The sequence below is a fragment of the Chenopodium album genome, chromosome 4 (genome assembly GCF_948465745.1).
Source record: "Chenopodium album chromosome 4, dcCheAlbu1.1, whole genome shotgun sequence".
NCBI lineage: Eukaryota > Viridiplantae > Streptophyta > Magnoliopsida > Caryophyllales > Amaranthaceae > Chenopodium > Chenopodium album.
In genome coordinates this window covers 80,079,799-80,104,309 of record NC_137837.1, presented here as the reverse complement: position 1 = coordinate 80,104,309, position 24,511 = coordinate 80,079,799, and the positions used below count along the sequence as shown (strand labels likewise).

The 24,511-nt window shown below is 35.9% G+C and overlaps 2 protein-coding genes across 2 annotated transcripts; one reads left to right on the top strand and one right to left on the bottom strand.

Annotated features, from left to right (window-relative positions):
- The first annotated feature begins 83 nt into the window (after window positions 1-83).
- Window positions 84-22,262, top strand: LOC145629515 (proteasome activator subunit 4-like). Its single transcript, XM_081682135.1, has 35 exons — window positions 84-500; window positions 575-677; window positions 757-869; window positions 938-1,060; window positions 1,189-1,290; window positions 1,393-1,558; window positions 3,305-3,421; window positions 3,528-3,595; window positions 3,685-3,786; window positions 3,873-4,089; window positions 4,197-4,430; window positions 4,535-4,662; window positions 6,475-6,592; window positions 6,683-6,898; window positions 6,983-7,138; window positions 7,254-7,330; window positions 7,444-7,649; window positions 8,247-8,460; window positions 8,815-8,894; window positions 9,794-9,911; window positions 10,005-10,175; window positions 10,995-11,163; window positions 11,310-11,353; window positions 11,457-11,499; window positions 11,597-11,742; window positions 12,032-12,126; window positions 13,843-14,732; window positions 15,787-16,065; window positions 16,244-16,339; window positions 16,834-17,012; window positions 17,097-17,178; window positions 18,492-18,616; window positions 19,171-19,260; window positions 21,805-21,958; window positions 22,103-22,262. The coding sequence occupies exons 1-35, from the start codon at window positions 340-342 to the stop codon at window positions 22,142-22,144; spliced, it is 5,424 nt and encodes a 1,807-aa protein (XP_081538261.1). The 5' UTR covers window positions 84-339; the 3' UTR covers window positions 22,145-22,262.
- LOC145629516 (transcription factor MYB80-like) lies at window positions 22,170-23,489 on the bottom strand. The gene is made up of 3 exons (XM_081682136.1): window positions 23,357-23,489; window positions 23,100-23,229; window positions 22,170-23,019 (listed from the first exon to the last, which is right to left on the bottom strand). The coding sequence occupies exons 1-3, from the start codon at window positions 23,487-23,489 to the stop codon at window positions 22,332-22,334; spliced, it is 951 nt and encodes a 316-aa protein (XP_081538262.1). The 3' UTR covers window positions 22,170-22,331.
- Window positions 23,490-24,511: the final 1,022 nt, after the last annotated feature.

Genomic DNA, 24,511 nt, shown 5'->3' with positions numbered 1-24,511 from the left:
GGCATAAAAAGGAGGAGGCAGATAGTAGAAGTCTAGTTTTCCCACCTTATTAAGGTATCAAAATGGAATCAGGCATGTGTGAGAAAGGCAGTTGAGTTTATAATTTATACTAGTAAATTAAAAAAAAAAAAAGCAGATTATCCTGGTTGATAGGCTGCATATCCTAGTGGATGCTGATGCAAATGAAAATACGGAGTACTCCGTATAAGAAATAAAGAAAGACCGATACTCCCGGTGACCAGTTAAGGTAATTAATTAGGTATATTAATAAGAAGAAATAGAATTGTGATTTGGAGAAAGGGGGATAGTAATTTGATTTGATTTGATTTGATCCTGGAAATGCATCTCTACAATGCATGGCTTCCTGGTCCAATCCTTGAAGAATGTTGGAAAGAGAAGGAGGCTTTCTCCGGAGTCGTGAATTCCCTCAAACTCTGCTTTCTTCCTCAAGATCCAGATTCCGTCTACTCCACTCTCAAATGGATTTCTGTGCTAGACCTGTGTGTACCTTCTCTTCTCTTCTCTTCTTTTTTGTTTTCCAGAATCATCTTCATCGATTTATTTTGTATTCCAGTTTCATCAAGGCTAAAAGTGACGTGTCCCTCGAGGATGTTGGTTCTCTTGTTCAACTTGGACTGGATATTTTCTATGCTTCTTCCGGCAAACTCTACGTCCAGGTATCTATCATCCTCTTCGTTATTTCAATCTGGGTTTCCCACTCATTAATTACAGTATTCTTCTAATTGCCTTCCTTAGGTTAGATGGGGCAATTTACTTGTTAGAATCATTAACAAGTTTAGAAACAAGTTATCTCTCACTCTTCACTGGCGCCCTCTTTATGACATCTTGCTCCGTACCCATTTCTCCAGGTATTATTTCTTTTCTCCGCTTTATATTTTTCCATTTTATTATTTCATGCGTAATATCTTCTCTACAGAAATACTGGCCCAGAAGGATGGAGAATCAAACAGAGACACTTTGAGACACTCACTGCTCTTGTCCGAGCTTGTAGGAGGTTCTTTCCCCCTAATTCTGCTTTCCAGACATGGTCTGAGTTTGGGTAAATATTATCTAACTTTTTTTTTTTTTTTTTTACGTGATAATATTATCTAATTCATTTGTTGGACCTTTTTTTTTGTGTATCTTTTCTACTATCATCTGACTATCATAATCTAAACATGCTTGTAGCTCCCTTTTGGAAAATCCATGGCATAATTCAGCATTTGAAGGTTCTGGCTTCATCAAACTTTTTCTTCCTACTAATTTGGACAACCAGGATTTCTTCTCTTTGTAAGAATTTGGATGCTTAGGAATTTTCTATTATCTGTGGGTAATTATTAAATTCTTCTGTCTTGGATTTATAATTCCCTCTTTTTTGCATGCCAACGGCAGGGATTGGATTGGGAAATGCATACAAGTATGGAATTCTATTCCAAATTGCCAATTTTGGAACAGTCAATGGGCTGCTGTACTTGCTCGTGTTATAAAGAACTATGACGCACTTACATGGGAGCCTTTATTGCCTGTACTTTTTGCTAAGTATTTGAATATGTTTGAGGTGAGATTTTGGGTCCCTAATGGTTATAATATTCTTGCACGCACCAATTTCTTTTCTAGATAAAGATATATTTCAATTGTGAAAAAAGAATGTGAATATCAGATGCTTATGAGACAATCTCTATATGTAGGAACAGGAGTTTTGTAAATTGAATTAGTGAATATCAGTTGCTTATGAGACAATCACTATATGTAGGTTTCATGCAGGAAAATCCCATTCCGACAAACTAAGGAACTTTTCCACCCACTTTTGAATAAAAAGAAGGAGATCTAATTGTGAATACAAATTTTCTCTTCTCACCAATGAGGAAACCGTTATAAGTAATCAATGACATTATTCATTCACTCTAATTAAATCATTAATACTGAAATTATAGTTCGCTTACTACTTTACTAGAAGTGATTGTGGACCAGCCTTCATTTTATTGGCAGCAATTAACAGCTGGCCAATGTTTGTTGAGATAAGCTGTAGACTGTAGAGCTGTAGTTGGACTGCTGTTGTGCCTTCTTGATACCATAAAAGCGTTTCAAATTTGCTGAAAACCCTGGTATTCCAGATGACAATCTGCCATTATAATTGTATAATATTGGAGAAAGCTGTCAAGAGAGTGTCCCTGTCTCAAGATCCCTGACCTTTCAACTATTTTTTATTTTTATTTTTTATGTTTATTAAGGGCCTGTTCTCGCTGAGCTGAGCTGAATATTTTATAAGAGAAGGAAATTAGGAGCGGAGCTAAACTGAACTGAACTAAATTGAACTAAATTTCAACGTAAGAGAACAGGCCCTAAGTCTATGTGATTTCTTGATCCCTTTTATTTCCTTACCTTAGCATTAATCACAACTCTACACCTTTGAGCTCTCTATCTTGTTTCTGCTTTTTTTGGCTGAACTTTGGTCATGAACTCACGACTTACATCCAAACTCCCCAGGGTATAGACTTGCCAACTTTGCACTCCTTTTTTTCTTAGTAGATTGTTTAGGGTGTGATTAGGATCAACTCAGTCAATTTTTTGAAGGTTTTGGTTTGGGACTTAACATTGCCTTTTGATAAGTCAGCTGGCATATTCTGCTCTTGACAGCATGACAAACCATGAAGCTAATACACCCCCTTTAAGTGAAGTAAATATGCATCCTTTATGTAATCATATGCTTAATGCTATGGAGCTCGATTCTTGATTAATTTCAGACCAACTATGAGGTTGAAGGTTTTAGTTCCATGCAGTTCATTCAAATGATTTGGGAGGTTGGGTAGTCGTAGTCAGCCGGGGCACCTAGTGATAGGATTTGCATTTGCTTAAGTTTTAGAATTTGCTTCTGTAAGTTTTATAGGTGCATGAAAGTCTGATAGCAAATTGACCACATTCAACCACGAGAAAGAGAATACTTGCATAAATATAAAAATATGTTGTACTGAAACACACCTAGTTATAGGTACTCCATACTTACTGGTTAGCTCTTATTATCATGAACAACACTTTATGATCTGGGACTCTGGGTCACTCCAGCAAATCTTGTTTTTATGCATTCCAAAATTCTTGCAGCATTAACTAGGGAATTTAATCAAATAATTAGATTATGTGGATTCTATGTAACATAGGCATGAGATGGTCCTTGTGGCATATCCACATATCTTTTTCTTTTTGTGATCTCGGAAATCTGGGAAACTATTTTGTCCAAATTACTTCACCTCTGGTTTTTCTGTTTCATTACCATGCTTGAAAAGAATGATGTCTTTGGTAATTTCAGGTTCCTGTGGCTAATGGTGCTAGTTCGTACCCATACTCTGTTAATGTTCCAAGAAATACAAGGTTCTTGTTTTCCAACAAGACATCCACTCCATCTAAGGCCATTGCAAAATCTATTGTAAGATCAAGTGTACTTCATTCTTAAGTTTGTTCAACCTTAGAAGTTATTTCAATGTCTTTTATATTGATCATACATGGTGTGCTGTACTTCTTTATTGATGCAGGTGTATTTACTTAGACCTGGGAGTTCAGCTCAAGAGCATTTTGACAAGCTTATTAATCTCTTGGAGCAGTGCGTAGTCTCATGCTTTTCTCTAAGTTTTTTCCATGTCTAGAATCTTAATAGCAATAATGTGTTGTACACTAATTTTGCTGTTTTAGATATTATCATCCTTCTAATGGTGGTCGCTGGACCTATTCGTTGGAGCGATTTTTGCTGTATCTGGTAATTATGTTTCAGAAGCGCTTACAGCATGAGCAAAAGTAAGGAATTCATTCTTGAATGATGTCTTCCATGTCAGCAAGGGTTCTGTTATTAGATCTTATCACTTATAAGATTCTTCATGCAGGATATCTAATGGTCGCAGACGAACAGAGCTATATTTGGGAAAATCGGAGAGGATCTCTTTTGTCAGCACTGTGTTAAAGCTGATTGACCGTGGCCAATACAGCAAAAATGAACATTTATCTGAAACAGTTGCTGCAGCAACTTCAATATTGTCTTATGTAGAACCCTCTATGGTCCTTCCCTTTGTAGCCTCTCGGTTTCATATGGCTTTGGAGACGGTTAGTAGACTTACCACACATCTTCCACCACAATATAAGATATGATACTTTCATGTGAAAAGCTAACCTTAGAAGTGGCAATTGAGATTCGTTTATCTTTTTTGTAGATGACAGCCACCCACCAGTTGAAAACAGCTGTCACGTCTGTAGCATATATTGGCCGGCCTTTGTTCTTCACATCTATTTCATCTTCAGTAGAAAGACCTGCTGATTCTGATGATTCCTACTCATATGTCGATCTTTTGGTCATCTCATTATCCAATGCACTGCTGGGCATGGATGCCAACGATCCTCCAAAAACTTTAGCAAGCATGCAACTAATTGGTTCCATATTTTCAAATGTAAGGAGTGTGTCAGTAGAATTCACTAACTTAATATATACTTATATCTGGTTGGTTTACTTGATTATATTCGATTGTTTTACGTCTGTGTTGAATTCTGGCAGATGGCTGTTATAGAAGATAGTACTGATGACTCGTCGCCGATTTCTGCCATCCGCTTCTCGGAGTGGCTTGATGAATTTCTATGTCGCCTGTTCTCTTTACTTTTACATCTGGAGCCAAGTTCTGTCACGTAAGAGTTCATAGCAGTAATTATTTCTCACCATTGATAACATCCTTTTGGAATATTGCATTTGGTGGAAGGTCAAGTTATATGGGAGACAGAGTTTTAAGTGAAACGCTATCAATCAATCAATCAATCAAAGCCTTAATCCCAAAAGTGGGGTCGGCTAACATGAACCAAATTTGATTATTCCGTGTAGTCATCAACATAAATCTTTCTCCTCCATCCCTTACGATCCAAAACTTCATCCTCACGTAAATCCATGCACTTCATATCCTTCCTCACTCCTTCCAACCAAGTCATCTTTGGTCTCCCTCTTCCTCGTTTAATCCCTCCATGGTCCCACTCTTCCACTCTTTGCACCGGTGCACCCTCGGGTCTCCGTCTTACATGTCCAAACCAACGCAGACGATTTTCCCTTAATTTATCTACAATGCCCGCCACACCTACTTTCTTGCGAATAACCTCATTTCTGATTCTATCTCTTAAAGTGTTTCCACACATCCACCTTAACATGCGCATTTCCGTAACCTCCATCTTTTTAATATGCTCTTTCTTAGAAGCCCAACATTCTGTACCATAGAGCAACACTGGTCTTATGGCAGTCCTGTAGAATTTTCCCTTCAACTTTAAGGGAATGCTGCGGTCGCATAGCACTCCCGTGGCCGCTCTCCATTTAAGCCACCCTGACTTAATCCTGTGGGTCACGTCTTGATCAATGTCACCATTCTTCTGGATGATCGACCCTAGGTACTTAAAACATTCACTCATGGTCAAATCCTTTCCATCCAAACTCACCACTTCATTGCTTGTCCCCCTCTGAGTGCCAAAACGACATACCAAATATTCAGTCTTACTCCGACTTAGCTTAAACCCTCTAGATTCCAACCTTTGCCTCCATTGCTCCAACTTGACATTAACCCCATCCTTAGTCTCATCCACCAAAACGATATCATCTGCGAACAGCATACACCATGGAACCTCATCTTGAATTGGTCTAGTTAATTCGTCTAGAACCGTTGCAAAAAGAAAAGGGCTTAATGCAGACCCTTGATGCAATCCGATTGTAATAGGGAAATCTTTTGTCAACCCTCCGCATGTCCTCACATTTGTTGACACATCCCGATACATATCCTTAACTAGGTCTACATACCTTCGTGGGATACCTTTCTTCAACATTGCCCACCAAAGTATCTCTCTTGGCACCTTGTCATATGCCTTCTCTAAATCAATAAAGACCATATGAAGATCTTTCTTCTTTACCCTATAAAACTCCATCATTTGTCTTATCAAATGGATTGCCTCCATAGTAGATCTCCCAGGCATAAAACCAAATTGGTTATCTGAAATGCTTGTGCATGCCCTCAACCTTTGTTCAATCACCCTTTCCCACAACTTCATAGTATGGCTCATAAGCTTAATTCCTCGATAGTTAGAACAATCTTGAGCGTCTCCTTTGTTTTTATAAACCGGGACCAAGGTGCTCTTCCTCCAATCTTGTGGGATCCTTGTAGCCGTCCAAATCTTGTTGAAAAGGTTTGTTAACCAATCAATACCAATCTTACCCAAACACCTCCACACCTCTATCGGTACCCCATCAGGGCCAACCGCCTTCTTAGGTTTCATCAGGGCCAACCGCCTTTTTAAGTGAAACGCTAGAAATCCTGAAATTAAGAATTCCAAGAATGATTAAATAGGAGTTCATGGAAAATTGGAATACTATGAATAGCTAACTTACTTAATTGGTTTTCAGCATGTGTGCATGTTTGTCCATTATTGTTTACATGCAGCTGGAATCATTTGTTGTTTGGGTGGTGCCAGGAATGAAGGACTTAGTACCATGGCTACCTCTGGTACTTTTCTTGTTGAAGACGGTCCTTATTACTTCTGCATGTTGGAAATCTTGCTCGGAAGACTGTCAAAATCACTTTTCACTCAGGTCTTAGACTCTTAACTGATAATCCTTCAGGCTTTTACTTCCTTTAAGATGCTAAAGGGGACTCTATTCCAATTGATTTTTATTATACAGGCTTTGAAGAAAATTTCCAAGTTTGTACAAACCAATGTACTCCCTGGAGCTGTTGCTGAGGTTGGACTTCTTTGCTGTGCTTGTGTGCACTCAAATCCAGAAGAGGCTGTTCTTCATCTTGTTATACCTATGCTATCAGCAGTTATATCATCTATGAAAGGGACGCCTAGAACGGGATTCATAGGAAGTCCTTTAGATCCATCTATCATATGCAAGGTCTTGGTCTTTGCATATTCTCCAATTTTTAATTCTAGTTTATATTCGGATCTCTTTTGGCTAAACTCAAGCTTAATCTTCCAGGCAAAACCTTCAATTTCTCCAGCTCTTGAAACTGCAATTGACTATCAGTTGAAAGTCTTGTCTGTTTGTATTAGTTACGGGGGCCCCCATCTTTTATGCTGCAGGGATCAATTTAAAGAAGCTATCGACTTAGCGTTTGAATCACCATCTTGGAAGGTTTTGTATTGGCGGTTTCTTTGAGTGTTATTGGGCTGTATATTGATACAGTCTAATTATATTTCTCAGAGTCCCATATTAAATTTGGCGGGTTTGTTTTTTTCGTGTGAGACAGGTCAATGGAGCTGGTGACCATGTGCTCCGGTCTCTCCTTGGAAGCTTGGTGCTTTATTATCCAATTGACCAATACAGGTGTTCCCTTTATGGCTCTGGACATTCACATTCAAATGCACGTTCACAAAGAATTAGCTGATTCTTATCCTTTAATTTTGAGGTAGTTTATTTAACACAGATTGGTTCTGTAGGTGTATATGGCAACATCCTGATTCTCCCCTCATGGAGAATTGGATCAGCACAAAAGATTGTTTAAGTGACAAACTCATCTACCCGAAATGGCATGTTCCAGTAGAGGAGGAAATTTTATATGCAAATGAGCTTCTATCTCTTCATTTTCAATCAGCACTAGACACACTAGTTACAATATGCCAAGATAAAGTTCATACTGATGCAGGTGATTGACTTCTTACTTCTGTCGTATGAAATTCGATATACTTCCTCCGTTCTTTTTTTATTGCACCGTAAGGGGTTTTACGCTTGCCAGTGCATTACTTTGGCTATTAATATCTTTAATTATACTTTTGTAAAAATTATAAAAAAATTAATATTTAAAAAGTAGATTTCAAGACGAATCTTACTAGATCTCACATGACTATGTTTTTCCTAATAGATAAATCACAAAAGATGGTCAAAGTAGATTAAGTGAATAGTGTAAAAGTCCTTATGGTGCAATAAAAGAAAAACGGAGGAAGTATATGATTTAACCATGTATTTAGTTTCCAAATGAGGTGTACTTATAAAAGTTATAGTTCTCCAGAATTTGCACTGATAGCTTCAGAGTTGGGGTCACAGTGTTGTCTTCCTACTTTTACTTTCTACTATAGCAATTTTTGTTTGCTTTCACCAGATGTCCTGTTTATTTAAGTTCAAAATATTCTACTTGATTTCTTTTTCTTATGACTTAAATCATGGGTCATCCTCAGAGATTTATATTGTGACTTCTTATCTAATTTCTGAAAGAGATATTTGACTAGTATGTTGCATTGTGTAGGAATTGAGAAAGACCATCTCAAGGTGACTCTTCTGCGGATTGATTCTTCATTGCAAGGCATACTGTCTTGCTTGCCGGATTTTGATCCTGTCACACCTGCTGATGCTGAAGATACAGTTCAAAGTTTATTCTTCCTGGCAGGTGCCGCAGGTGCTAAAGTTGGCAGCACTGAGATGCGAGTGAGGGCAGCTGAGGTCATACATGCAGCTTGTCGGTAATTACCTAAACTATCATTTATTTTGAGTATTCACTTTATGGGTTTCCCTCTTCCTCATCATGGATCCAGGATCATGATGCGCATCCCAGTCTCAGATGAATATATAGTTCAAAATTGTGTACATATATGATATGTTGATAACTTTTGAACTATATTTACATTTTTTCTGGAGTAAAAAAGAATTATATGTTCATAATAAATGAATTATATGAACTACATGTTTGCAATCTTTTCTATAGGTTAACAATGTATGTGGAACATACAAATGAACTTGGAAAGACAAAAATATGTACTTTTTCATAATTGTTTTGTTATTTTATTGTGCTAAATTGCTTGGGTGGTGTTGGCCAGATACTTGTTGGAGGAAAAGCCAGATGATAGCATATTACTAATTCTCATTATCCGTATTATGGATGCTTTAGTAAATTTTGGTAAGATTTCTGATATGCTAAATGATATAGATACTGTTTTCAACTAAATTATTCTGCACTAAACTGAATTTATTAAAACTTTATGTTCTTGATCGATTGTATTTCTGCCAAATTTGATTGAAATGTCATAATTGTTGAAATTTTCCTATAATTCTTCTTTATATCTGTTGTTATTATTATTGTTATTGTTATTGTTATTGTTATTGTTATTGTTATTGTTATTATTATTATTATTATTATTATTAGCACTGGTTTAAAATATTAAATAAACAATTATAATATTATAGACCAAGTGGGTGTCAATCCTCAATTCTATTAAAACTGTATGGTTAGAACCAAAGATTCCATGACCCAAAACCCCTTTGAATCTCTCTCATACCCCCTCCCCTACACAATTTTTCTTAGTAATATAAAAAAAATGAAAGACGACTGTTGCTTTTATCGGAGCTCATATACTTTTTTTGTTCCACAATTAAGTTTACATTTTTTTGTTATTTAAGTTTTTCCTCTCAACTTATTATATAAAATTTGAACCTGCACCACTCACCTTCTTTTTTAATCACTACTTACTGTCCTTGATCTCTGTGCAAAAAGTAGATCTTAACAAAATTTGGAATGCAGAAGAGTGATATAATTGCTTTTAACAATATACGCTTTTTACTAAAAGTACAGTAATTCCTCTCCATCTGAGTACACCACTAAATAGCCAGGGGCACTAGCTTCCATATTTTCCTTATGTTTTATAATTGTATGGAGTAACGGATTGCAAAGTCTGAAAATTTCTTGAAATTGTATTCAAACAAACTGATTTGACTGAAATTATTCTTTAAGTTGAAAAGAAAATTATGTTTGCATTATTTTGACAACTTTTGGTTATTTTGTTTACTCTGTTGTTATAGGAAGTCTTGAATATGATGAATGGGCGAATCACAGGCATGCTTGGAAATTGGAATCTGCTGCCATTGTAGAACCTTCAATAAACTTTCTAACATCTTCTCATTCTAATGGAAAAAGAAGGTAGTTTTTCTTTTTTTCTTTTTTCTTGCTCCATTCAATGCATCACAGTCTCCAGTTTCTTATCTCTAATTGCTGTTGAATATTTCAATCCAGGCCACTCTGGGCTCTTGCTGACAAGGCATACATGCATAACACATGGAGAGCATCTCAGTCCTCTTTTCATTTGTATCGTACCAGTGGAAATTTCTCTCCATCAAGTCATGCAATTCTTCTCATGGATGATCTTCTAAAATTAGCTTTGCATAGATATGAAACTGTTCGCTCGTGAGTTCCCATGTTTTTTTTTCCTTTTTTTTTTTTTTTATCTCAATCACATGTATGATATATTTTTAGCTTAATATTGGATTAGTATGACTATTGAAACTTGACTATGTGACACTTTCCATAAATTTACTTGGATTGAGGAGCTGTGGGTGAGTGCCTGCACCCTTAGGATGTTGAGATCTTGGTTATTTTAGAATGATCATAACCATTAGGTATAGTTTGCGCCTCCTTTCCCCTCCTTTATGCTTCACTCATCTGTTGTTTAGATCCGTGTTCCTCCATCTACTGATCTACCCCACCAGATCTATCCATTGGAGGGTCTCTAACTTCGTTATAATGAAGTATTGTTGCCATTGAATTGAAGTTTTGTGTGCTGCTTTATAATTTTCTGAAAGAGGAGAAACATTTCAGTACAGGCTGCTAGGCAATGTATTTAGTTCGAATTTTTTTTTTAAGTTTTGGCAATTTGGAGAGCAATATACTAGACAACATATGCTAGATCAGCGACTCTTTGGACTGACTAGGTAATGGGACTACCACTTTCGTAACCTATAGTAGAATTTATAGAGATATCATGGTCACTTGTGGATACTTATCTAGTGCTCTTTGCTCTAAGATTTTCCTCTTGAACTGTAACTGTTAAAAAAATCCACCTTTTCTTTCAGTTGAATATTTTATAGCTTTATTGTACCTTATGAACGATTTCCCTCCTCCCTCCCCTTCAAATATAAAGAAGAAATTCTTGTTCATCGCTTATTTCCCTCTTTTTTTAATCACCCAGGTTTTGATTTTATTTGTTTGTATTCAATTGCTAATCAGACTTGCTGGAAAGAGCCTCTTAAAGATGTTGAAGAGATGGCCATCTATGATCTCAAGGTGCATGCTTGTCTTGACTGAGAATTTATCAAACCCCAGTTCACCTGAATACACTGTTCTTGGGTCTTGCACCATTCTATCCAATCAAACAATTCTCAAGCATCTGACAGTGGTAATTCAAGAATATTTTTTTAATGTATAAGATATTTTTACAACGGCTCAAATATTTTATTGGCTTTTTCACTTGGGCCACTTGCCAATGTTTGTTGTGAAAATATCTTTAATGTTCTCGTATAATTTCCTCTGGTATATATTCAGGATGGAAAGGCTTTTACTTTTTTCATTCTCGGCATTTTGAAGAGGTATTTTGGCATATGTTAGTTTGTGTGTTGCTTTGTACTCTCCCTTTTTTTTGGGAGCATTATTACTCTGCCTTCGTCTTATTCATCTGATTTTCTTGTTTAGTGCGCATCACGAATCCCTTAAAGCTCAAAAGGCAATCACTGAGGTAATGTCATGCAAACTTAATTACTCTGTGTTTGGCCTTGCATGTATGTGTTTAAATTGCAGCCTTTCCTTATTGAGCTTCTCCTGATTGATAACAGCTTTTTGTAAAATTCAATATTCTTTTTGCTGGAGTACCTAGAAATATTTTCAAGACATCAGATAGCCAGTCAGATGGGCAAATTTTTGCAGACTTAATTTCTCAGATAGGTTCAATGAGTTTTGATACAAATGGTTTGCATTGGAGGTAAATTGTTATTTCACGATTCTGATGTGTGCTATAATTTGAAATCTGTAATTCTTAATTGTGAAGCTAAGGATTTAAACTGTATTGTAATTAGTTTTTTGGTAACGCTATATGGAAACCTTTTTTTTTTTCCTTCAACCTGCTCTTTTCTGTAATTAGCAAGAATTTTCTTGGTTGACACGTTACTTTTTCTGGTTATTAAAGTATAATTTTGATCGGACTATTATTCATGATCCTGATATTGATTTGAGATTTTTTTTGTAATTTTTATTTTGTTTATACCTTTCAGGTACAATCTGATGGCTAACAGAGTTTTGTTATTAGTGGCAATGGCATCTAGGAACGATCCACATTCTTCTACAACATTTTTAAGCGAAACTGCTGGTGAGTGAGCTTTAAGTTCAAGCATCCTGCTATATATGTAAGGCTAGTACTAGAAAATGCATATTTATATTTGGTTGCTTATTCAAATTTGAGTTGTAACCTACTGTTTATCAACTATTTTTAGAAATGAACTAGCCACAGCCATCAAAAATAGAATGTATTAGCTATTGTTTGTGAAATAATGGCACTGCCTGTGGCTTTGAAGTTATAAATATGCTGATATACAATAACTTGACTGGAAATTTTGTCACAATTGAAAATTTAATCCAGAGAAACTTTTATAACTTGTTTTATTAAATTTATTGCCTAATTAATGACAATAAAAAAAAAAAAAACATAGATGATGATGATGAGATTGATGACTACAACAAAATATTAATATGAATGCCCTTATAGTGTTAGAAGCTCCCATCTTGGGTAGGATAAGTGGGGTTGGATGTAAAGCCTTAACCTTCCAATATTAGAGAGATTGTTTTGAATTCACTCTGTATTCTGTATGTAATGGTTGTGCTAATCTGCAGTGATTAAAAGTTTGAATAGTTAAATGAGCCATTATACTTTAGCCCTTTATTATAATTTAAAATTCAAAAAATGATAAGGATTTTTGACTCCATTGCTAATAAACATAAACACCTAGATGACACATAATATAACTCTTGCTCAGGGTGAAGTCATTTGAAGGTATCTGAATGGGAATGAAAATTTTAATACTCTTTCCGTGAAAATTTACATGGGGTTTGGGAAAAAGTAGAGAGAGAAAGTAATACAAGTACATGGAAAAGCAAAATGTATATGGGGAAGCTAATTTTGCACAAATGTTGATCCAAATTGGATGATATTTTAATGCAAATGGGATGATCATTTTGGGACTAAATTTTGGCCATAAGGGCCGAACTTTTGGGGACGGAGGGAGTAAGAAGTTAAAAGGAAGTATTACAAGTGCACATGGAAATCCTCAATTGTCGCTGTGACCATTAATGACGTTAGAGAAAAGATATGGATTCCAAGTTAGAGATTACCCTATAAGTGATACAATGGAGATATAGTATAGTATTTTGAAAGAAAAGGTGTGCCCGAAATTAGGAAGAAGGCTTTCAGGATCAACAGAGATCTTAGAGCATCCAGAAGAAGTCTCTTTTGAAGCTTAGGATTCATATATGACATTATAATTAATTGTATTCATTGCCAATTTATTGGTTTCAGCCTTTTGGGTACAGCTGTAGGCTATCCATATCCAAGTGTCTGATTTTGTCAATGCCCATAAATTTAGCACAATCTCTGAATTTTGGACATAGGTATGGAATTTGGATATTGTAAGGACCAAGTGGGATCTTGATGAACCAATTTCAAAGATTTAGCTTCTTAGATCCTTAGTGGTTGATGTAATATTTTTATAGTAATTGCTCCTTAGGTGCTTAGTATTTAGGATCAAGTGGGGTCTTGATGAACTATATTAAAAGACTTGGCTTCTTAGATCCTTAGTGGTTGATGTAATTTTTCTATAGGAATTGGAGGAGATGTTCTTGTTCTTACACTTGGGATCATAAATGACATCATATGAACCCAAGCTATAAGGCCTTAAATTATCCATATCCTGACTTGTTTATTAATGGTATTTAAAGAACTAATTCTCTTTTTATATCATCTTAATTAATTTGTTCTATGCTTTATGATTTCATCACCCATGCCAAATATGTTTTTTCATTTCCTTTTCAGGGCATTTTTTGAAGAATTTAAAAAGTCAACTTCCTCAAACTAGAATTCTTGCAATCTCTGCTCTCAATATATTATTGAAAGAATCACCCCATAGAATGTCAGCTAAGTCTTCCTCAGAAAAGGTTGAAGGGATTACCCAATCTTCTGTTGAAAGAACTTTGGTTGAAATATTTCAGGAAGAGGGATTTTTTAATGAGACCTTCAACAGCCTTTCCCATGTTCATATAATTAGTGATGGTGAAACCACTTCTAGGGGAAATCATGGGAACTCTTCCTTTCAGAGTGTAGCTGACAAATCAATTACCTTTTTTTATTTTGACTTCACTGCTTCTTGGCCTCGGACTCCTAGTTGGATTTCTTTGTTAGGAAGTGATACTTTCTATTCAAACTTTGCTCGAATATTTAAGCGGTTGATTCAAGAATGTGGAACCCCTGTGTTACAAGCTCTGAAAAGTGCGTTAAATGAATTTGGGAGCTCTAAGGAGAGATCTAAACAATGCGTTGCTGCTGAGGCTTTTGCTGGAATTTTGCATTCTGATGTAAATGGTCTCCTTGAAGCATGGGACGATTGGATAATGGCTAAACTACAGGATATCATTATGGCACCGTCTGTGGAATCTGTGCCTGAGTGGGCATCTTGCATACGCTATGCTGTGACTGGGAAGGGAAAGAACGGTACACGGGTTCCTCTTCTAAGGCAGAAAATCATGGATTGCCTGCTTACGCCTTTGCCCCAGACTGTGACTACTACTATTATTGCGAAACGCTATGCTTTTCTAGCAGCTGTGTTGATAGAAGTGTCACCTCCAAAAATGCCAGAAACAGAACTACTGCTTCATAACAGACTGCTGAAGGAGTTGCTGATCAATATGAGTCATTCATCTGCACAAGTAAGTCATCCATTAGTTGTTTTTTCTTTTAAAATAGTTCTCTCAGGATAATTACACATTTTCATATGCTGTTGAGTCTGAAGGATGTTTCTCTTATCAGCTTTGCCAAGAGCTGAGCTTTAAAAGTCCATATATACTAGGATTATTCCTTTTTTTGTTTAATTAAATAGATTATATCTAGCTGCTTCTTCATTGGCATCTTTGGTACTTGATAGAAGTTTAATGCTGATTATTCTAGATCTCAAAGGAAGGGTCTTTGTGACATGTCTTTATTTTTCATATCATAATTTATCAATGGCTGAGGCAGAAAATATTGAGGGAAAACAAAGCTGATAATTTCTTTATTGGAAGCAAGTGGTAAAATTTGTAAGGATGACTCCCAAAAATCCTGATATCAGTAAGGATAGATCTCCATTTTTTATTGGCAGAAACTGACCCCATTCTCTATGTGGATTTGTGCTTGGATCACATTTGTCCTGATAACCTCTGTCACCAATGTTATGAATACTGTCTGCAGATATGAAGTATCTGCGGTCCATCTATGTGTTGTAGATCACGTAGCTTCATTGTTTCTGTCTGTGTGAAGATTTTATTCACTACTTTCATTTCCTCTATTAGAGATGTGTATTTCTGTTTTCGATTGTTGTTGCTGCTTTCAAGCTTGTCAATGTCAACTGTATTTCTGACAGTAGACAGTGATAGGGTATTGTTCGTGTTAAGTTTCAACTCCTACTGTTGACGTTGTGGTGATTGGCTGATTGCTATAGCAATGTTTAAGTTTGTTACCATTCAGGAATTAATCTGTTGGTCTTTGTCATTGTAGGCTTTTGCTTTTGCGACACATCATATGTTTGTGGTGAAGTGAGGAGTTGTAATGTTCATTTTTTCTTTTTCTTGTTTTACCATATGCCAAAAAAAAATAAATCATTCTCTCTGTCATAGAGCTTTTAACTGATTGCTGTCATGTTGGCTGCTTAAATCCTATGACTGCATGTGAGGGTTTGTCTCTTTTTTGTCCGTTCTGAATATAAAGACTATACTTTAAATGGTACAGGTGAGGGAAGCTGTTGGTGTTACCCTTTGTGTGTTATGCTCAAATGTTCAGCTCCACAAATTGTTTGCTAGTTATGGTTCTGCCCAAAGGGGAAGCAGTGGTATGGAAGATGATTTATTTGGTGGTAGTTGGAATCAGCTCTTATCAGATCAGGCTACTGAACGTGCCATTAGAATCCAGAAAACAACTCATTCTGACCATATGGATTCTAAAGAAGTAGTAGTTCCAGAAAATGGGATTACAAATGATTCAGATGAAGATGTCAAATGGATGGAAACGGTAATGATTGGAACTTCGTTGCTGTATTTCTCATTTTGATTACTTGGCTTTGTTGGGTAACAGCCTCTGTTTTGGAAAAGGCTGGGTTTACCTTTGCCAACTGTGTCATGAAATGATTGACTGATGTTTCTATACTTAAGATGGTCAATCCTCTAACCATTGATTTCAAAATGTGCAGTTATTCCATTTTGTTATTTCTTCGCTGAAGTCAGGTAGATCATTGTATTTGATGGAGACAATTGTCGGCATTCTTTATCCCGTAATCTCATTACAGGTGTGCAAAGTGATTTCTTGCTTGTCTTCCTTTCCTTCCTGTATGTTTAGACTTATCTGCTGATGGTCTTCCTTTTCTGTTCCAGTTGGTCCTGTAAATGTCTCATTAGTTTAGTGGTAATCTCGCTGGCAGTATAGCTAGTATTTAAAAAGATGAAAAATGTCAAAAATCTGGTTAAAATGTTCTTGCATTAGTCATAGGATAATTGTCACAATCTATTCTGTGATTGCTGACTTGCTATATCCTCTTTTATCTTTTCTAGGTTTCTCACATCTGTATTAATGTATGAATAAAGCTCTTATATTGTAACTAGCTATCTCATTGCCTTTTTGTCTTACGGGAAAGAGGAAAGGGTCGAAGAACCTTTATGTCACTAATCTGTATCTTTACACATCAAACTATGTAGTAGAGATTAGGTGAAGTCTGATTTATAGAGTCCTGTGAAATTTGATGATTTGAGCATGTCAATAAAGGTTTATTTTTGGATTTTGAAGGATACATCAAATAAAGATTTATCAACATTGGCGAAGGCTGCTTTCTCGTTGTTAAAATGGAGTGTATTTAGAGAACCACATCTCCAAAAGGCTGTTGCTGTTATCCTTAAGTCAGCTAATGATTCTAACTGGCGGATCAGATCTGCTACATTGACATATCTTCGAACATTTATGTATAGGTAATGTTGAGGCAATGTCATGCATGAGTTTTTCTGATCATTATTATTTATATGGTCAATTTTCATCCGTGTTACTCATAACAGGCACAGTTTTGTCCTTTCACATGATGAAAAGCTACAGATTTGGAGAACTGTTGAGAAGTTACTCATTGATAGCCAAGTGGAGGCAAGTTCCTTCCTTTGTTCTTATAAATTACAATATATTCTTTTCCCGGTGGATTTTAATTTTAAACATGCTCATGCTCAATTAGTGCACCAAGAACAAGAATAGAATCAGCAGACAGATGTTTCTGAAGCAGTGATGTGTTGGGGTTGTCTTGACATTATGAGATTCCACAAACTCTTAAAAAAATCGGGTATACAATAATTATTGTACATCCATTATAAAGATAGTCTAAAGTGATCAAAAGTTATCCCTGAAATGAATAAAAGTTACCCCAATATGCATTAAAGTAACTCAATACAAATAAAAATTAATACGCTTTATTAGTAAAGAATCACATTTTAAATGACTAAAAATCAATTATTAGTTATTGAATGTAATTAAATTACCTTTATAAAACTTTTCTTGTTGTCTATTTATATAAAAATTGTATTATGTTTAAAGTTACCCAAAAAAAGGCAAAAAGTTACCTTAAAATTAGCTAAAAGTTACCCTTATACTGCTCGATGTACACTAATATTAGTGTAAACCGGGTGTATACAAAAGTTTTTCATGAGATTTTATATGATATATTGCCTTTTTTTAGGTTCCAAACTTAGCAAATTCTGTATAACACAAGCAATTTATGCTGGTGGTGCCTGGTTAAGATGTGTTTTTTTAGTAAACTGTGGACGGATTGAAGGAATAATATGAGAGATGAGATCATGAAAAGAAGTATAGACATGGAAACACATGGGGGAATCAAACAATTATCACCAGTTGCAAGTTTGTGACATTTTAAGAGAATTATTGAAGGGTTCTCCTCAAGCTACATTGGACACTTGAATTTCTTTCGTTCATATTCTTAAAGACCGAAATTTTTGCAAGTTTGTTAGAGTGATTATGTATAATTGTTTCCTTTCAAGCTATCTACAGCATACTTGATGCTTGTTTTCCTTCAAGTTTTGTATGCTTGTGGCTCACATGGCCACCATGTATAACATGCAAAGGATGGGTTACTAGGTTAACTCGTATAACCTCTTCTATTCTTTGATTGCTTTACATCTAATTTAGTCTCTCTAATGTTCACTGCTGCATCTCATTCTTTGTATCTCTGTTATCCAGAATTTTATCATGCTTATTCCAGCTATTGTACGTAGTTCATAGCTGGAATGTTTTAACATAAATGAGTAAATAACCAACATCTGGAATCGCGTAACATGAGGAATTGTACAACTCTTGGGATGTATTCATTTTCAATTTGTGTGGCAGTCAAGGCACTTTGCAGGCATGATATATTGTGTTTTATTTTTCTCCTGATAATTAATTGGTTTCAGGTACGAGAGCATGCGGCAGCAGTTTTGGCTGGGCTAATGAAGGGCGGAAATGAAGTTCTTGCTGGTGACTTCCGCGAAAGGGCATATACAGAGGCAACTCTTATTCTCAAGAAGAGAAAACAAAGGTTGGATCTTTGATAAGCCTTTGATTTGAAATTTATCTTCTGTGAATTTTTGTTGTGTATTTCACTCATTCTACTTAGGTTGTGCATGTTTTCATTGTATTGAGAGGATTAAGGTGGTCTGTGGTAACTGATGAGATTCAGCTCTTGAATGAAAATTATATCCTTTGCATCATCTTGTTTTCATCATAACCTCGGTCGGTGATTGTTCATAATGTGTAATTGTTTAGATGGTCTTCTAGCTTCGTTTCTTCTTGCTTTGGATGTTGAGTTCATAAGGAGCAGCCGATGATGGTCTCTTTAAAAACTTCCCCTATCTAATTGGTCACTGTAGAAAATTCTGCTAGCGATTACATAATTTGTGAATTTTGTCATTGTTTTTCTTCTATTCTATCTTATATTGGTGTGGTCAAGTCTTGATATGATTAAATGTTTCGGAACTGCCTATGAATACTAAATGGCGCATCTGATGCACCAATTCTTTCAGGTGTCAGTGCATTTTCTGTTGAATCTGTTATGTAAATGCACTTTTAACCTATTATCTCTTTGTGAAACAGTCGAAGAGATGGCTATTCTGTTGCTGCTGTTCATGGTGCTGTGCTTGCGCTGGCAGCTGGTGTCTTATCTGTTCCATATGATATGCCAAGGTAAATATGGAAGTTCCTAATTTAGAATATTTCAAATTTTGCTGCCAAATTTTATAATCTGCTGCCATAATTTTGGAGATGTCTAGTTGCCATTTTTCTGTCTAAAAGAGGGGTACTGAAGTTTAAATGCTTTATGTTGCTTGTAAATTTTCTTTTGATTCGGTTCTTTATTCCTTTGAAGGGATATTTTCTCTCTTTAAGCTCTCTCCTGTTGGAAGTCATTTTTATTAAGGGTTCCAATTCCATTTGTTTTGTTTCTCTTGATAATTTATCTTGAAAATACTAGGATCCAACTTGTTATCATCGATGCTTACTATAAATGAACCTTTATGGCAAACAATATGAGTCAATTGAAGTGAAAGAAAAAATAAGTAATAAGGTTTTTCACATTCTCGTTGGTCATACAACAAATCGATGATTGAAATAAGTTGAAAGTTTTCCATTGGTAATGCAAATTTATAGATGATTTAGAACTCGGTTGGTGCTTAATTGTTTATAAGTCGGGGAAAAATAAAACGAAATGATCTATTAGTCACCGAGAAAGAAACACAGTACGTTGAGATCATATTGATCTATTCCTAACACAAATCATCCTTTTCTGTGTTGTATTTAAGAAAATTTGGTTTGCAAATAGTAAATCTCATGGCTGACTTTTTCGCTTCTTTGGTGGTTCATGTTATTTCAAGTCCTTCTGCTCTATTTTGCCTAGTTTTGGTGCATTACACTGTAGGCACTATTTCAACTTTACATAGTTTTACTGGACAAATTTTCAGATTTGCCAACTGCTCATAAACCCATGAAGGCATAATGATGCTGCCTTTGATGTTTAGTTTGACTGAAAGTAAATCGTTTTTTTTTTTTCAATTTTTTTTTAGGGTTTGTGGGTGAAGAAAGGTGGGGGTATCTTAGCATTTTCTGTTACTAGATTAATCGGATGCAGAATTAAGGATTTTAGAATTAGAGTAGAGTCAATGAAACAACAGATGATACTTCCTCTGTTTCTTTTTAGATTTATCACTTTCTAAATAAGGAAGTTTCAAATTAGATGCATCACTTTCTTTTTTATTTAATAAATTCTTTCTTATCTCTTTTATATCACATGAGTCATCTTCTTTATTTTTTCTCTATCCCTCTCATCTCCAAAAATTATCTAAGATTCTGTGTTTTGCAACTGATGCAACCACATAAAACGGAGGAAGTAATTATTGTACGTATATATTTTGAGATCAGTTTACTTAGAGGACGATACTACACACAATATAAACCCTCTGTTTTTTTAAATGTCCTAATTTGACCGGTACATTTGCCAATGCAATTTGACCGGTACATTTGCCAATGCAATTTGACCAACGATATCTTAAATTATCAATAAGTATTATTTCTAAAATGCTGTTATTCATAAACTATACAATAAGACGATTCTATCAAGTACCAACATGACTACGTGTGATCGTATATATTAAGCATAATTGTTGGTCAGATTGGTGTTTATGTATAGTGCAAAAGTCAAACCAGAACGACTTAAAAATAGAGAGAAGTGGGGGGGGGGGGGGGGGGGGGGAAGTAGATATATAATCCTTTTCAGCAATTAGTTTGATACCATAATTACGAGACAATTGGGAAGGGATGAAAGATACAGTTATATTTTAGTTATTCAATTTTGTTTGGAAATTACGACTTCACTGTTGAGCATGGTAGATTGAGACATCATCGAATTTATACATACAGTAAGGCAACAATTCCGCTTATCTAAGTTATACATGCAGTTGGTTTCAAAAAAAAAAAAAAAAGTTATACATACAGTTAGGTAAATGCCTCGGCCCGAGTTTGAAAAGTCTGAAGAGTTTGAAACAGAGAAAATATATTAATCTGTAGAAAGTTAGGTTAGTAAATTTTTGTCTTACTGTATTTTGGTGATTTTTGTCTTACTGTGTATATTTTGGTGATTTTTAATCCTTTTTTGTATATTAAATAAAGGATAATTTGTCAATTACTACCGCAAGTTAATACCACTTTGTAAATTACTACCGCAAATTAAAAAAGTTGTGAATTACTACCGCAAATTTTTTTAAGATGTTGCGATTACTACGAAACCCCCATTAAACCCAACTATGACGTCATTATAACCCTTTAACCCGTGTTTGACCATGGTTAAGGGCTTTAACCAGCCCCCCCAAAAAAGAAAATGGTTTAGGGATATAATGACATCATGGTTAAGGGCTTTAACCATGGGTTAAAGTGATATAATGACGTCATAATTGGGTCTAATTCTGAGTTGCACTACATTATGGTAAAATTTTGAGTGTGCAGACTAATTACGGTAAAATGCCCTTACAAAATTTATTTTACATTTATATGTCAGCAAAAGTACAAAATAGGTCAATTCGCTGAAATGTAGGGATTGGTTGACTTAGGTGTCTGGTGATTTAATGTATGCATCTGCCTCTATTTAAGTTGCAGTTGTAAGAGCTTGATTTTGGCTGCATTTCTGTGGTCTTTTGACTTGAACAAACCATGGTTGTTAAATTTATTCTTTTGTTTCAGTTGGTTGCCTGAGCATGTTACCTTATTGGCTCGCTTTGTTGGTGAACTGTCACCTGTGAGATCAACTGTTACTAAAGCTGTTGCAGAGTTTCGAAGGACTCATGCAGACACATGGAATTTTCAAAAAGATCAATTTACTGAAGAACAACTAGAGGTATCTGAGTTTTGTAGTTATTAAATTTCTACTGACTAGACCTTTCAACAGACATTGTTCAATACCCTCAAAAAATGATATTGTTTAATATTATTGTATCTTTCCCTAACCGCAAGCTTACATCTACTGTTCACCACATTGCAGGTTCTTGCTGATACATCATCTTCATCATCGTATTTTGCTTGAATTTTCACTCACAGAATTAGGCTATAGATGGGTAAATTATATTTATGCGTTCATAAATGTAGCTTATTTACATTTGTAGTATCAGGTTCAAGGTTAATGAAATACATTATTTCTAAAAGACTGGCTATGCAATACCCCCCTCCCCCCCTCTTTTCTTTCTTTTTTCCCCTTTACTGTTTGAAAAAGTCTAGACCATGGGGTTCATTAGGTCATCGGATGGTAAATCCCACAAGATACTGTCGGTACTAAATATGCTGGATCCATTTCTAATCTCTTTTCCACCTTCAGACTCTTCTCCATTTTCATCTTCGAGTTTCAAGTGCCCTAGTTGGTCTCCTGCTGTGGAACACATGCTTTGGTTCCATGGTGATCCATCTTCTTCAGCAATGAAAGCAGATTGACCATACTGAAAAGCGGTAAATGCATTACAGCCCCCATTGACATGAGTTTGTGTTGCTCCTACAGTTGTTTCCCAAGGCTTGTTTGAGATTATCATGTCTGGCTGCTGTATTGCCCTTGATAATCCAAGTTTGATCTTCTCTACGGTATCTTCCTTGGCGTCGGGCTTAGTACTCATACCATACGTGGCATTCATATTTCCTTGTGAACTGGTAGGTTGCAGCTGGAAGTCAATTCGCTTCTTGGTGAGGAGATGGAGCATTTCATCCTTGAAACACCCAAGGGCTGCCTCAGTTAGATTGGCAACCTGTGGGGGTCCTAGTGTGGTTGCAATCTCAGCCATTAGGTGAGAGAAAGACTTGTGCGTAACTGGATCAATTCCCATGCCTGTTAGCTTCTTCTTTAGCTTGGTGTTCCAATGGTTCTTGACATCATTATCAGTGCGACCAGGAAGTTGAGCAGCAATGAGTGACCATCTGAAAATTAAAAATTTCTGTAAGAGATTATTGCAATGGTGTGGGAAAAAGGACCTTTAGGATGTGGTTTGTGTTGGTACCTGTTGCCCACAACAGCATGAAGCTTCATTATGGTTTCTTCTTCTGCTTGGGAGAACTGGCCATGCTTAAGGTCAGGTCTTAGGTAGTTTGTCCATCTCAGCCTACAACTCTTTCCGCATCTTTGGAGACCTATGTATGTATGGATTGGCAATGTTTAATGAGAACTCGATAACAATGATTGCAAGTGCTATCCAGGGTTTGGTTTATTAAATAAAAAAAAAAAAAAAAAAAGCAGAGGAAAGATAGAGAATCTAACCAGCATTCTTAGGAATAAGACGCCAATTACGGGTGCCATGTTGGGCGATGTAAGAAGAGAGTTTGTTGTCTTCTTCAGGAGTCCATTGGCCTCGCTTTACGTTTTCCTTCTCGCAACAAGGAATTCTACCCATGGTTGATGTGTTAAATAATGGTGGGTTATATTGAAGAAACAGGGGAAGCTTGGAGGGGTAGCTAGTTTGGGAGCTGAATTAGTGATAATAGCAGTGAGTAATAAGAATTAAGGAAACCTAAAAAGAAAACAGAGTAGAAGAATTGGTATAATAGCGAGAAAAGATTAAGAAGTGTTAATGTTAATAAGAAAAAGGAAATTAAGAAATAGTACTATATAGGGTGTAGGAGAAGAGAGAGTAATAAGAAAAATGAAGGGAGGAGGTGAAGAAAAGAGAGCAGGAAAGGTGCATGAGTTGATTAAAGAATTCAACGCCATTGAGAGTGTGTGAGAGGAGAGGCTGGTAGCTCACCCACAAGACACCTGGTCAACACACACATCACACAACACAACACCCTTGTTTCTTTCTCTTTCTCTCTCTCTTTCTTTCTCTCTCCTTCATTTTTCTGATTCTGGGATTTTATGGATTTCTGGGATTCATTCTTGCACGAGTGTGTTAGTTGGCTTTCAGATCTCCCATCATACTTTCTCTCTTTCTCTTGCTTCCTCGTCCACACGTGCCGCGGTTATTTTGTCAGTTTTCTCCCTATATACTTGGCGGGTAATCTTGGGCTGCCAATCATTACATAATGCTATTTCCTATTTCCTGCCTCCTTCAGATTACAGTAATACTTTTTTTGTTTGCTACGATTATATTGCTGCGAGTTTTATGCGTATATCACATTGCCCCTAAAATGCTTACTGTCCCATAAACATGAACATAAAAAATAAAAAAAAAAACGTCATGTATATGTATAACTAGGTTCCATTAGGCAAAGCTCAGCTTAACTTATTGTGTCAACTTGATTGTCCTGCACCTAATGTCTATTAGAGGTTTATTTGTCTTACAAACAGAATGCCCTATTACTTGTTGCTTAGGAGTACAAGTGTTTCATGGTCTGAAGTGAATAGCAGTCCTACCTTTTGCATAACAAATGCTCATTACATTCTTACTTAAAGCCGTAGATGAAAAACTAAGCCTCC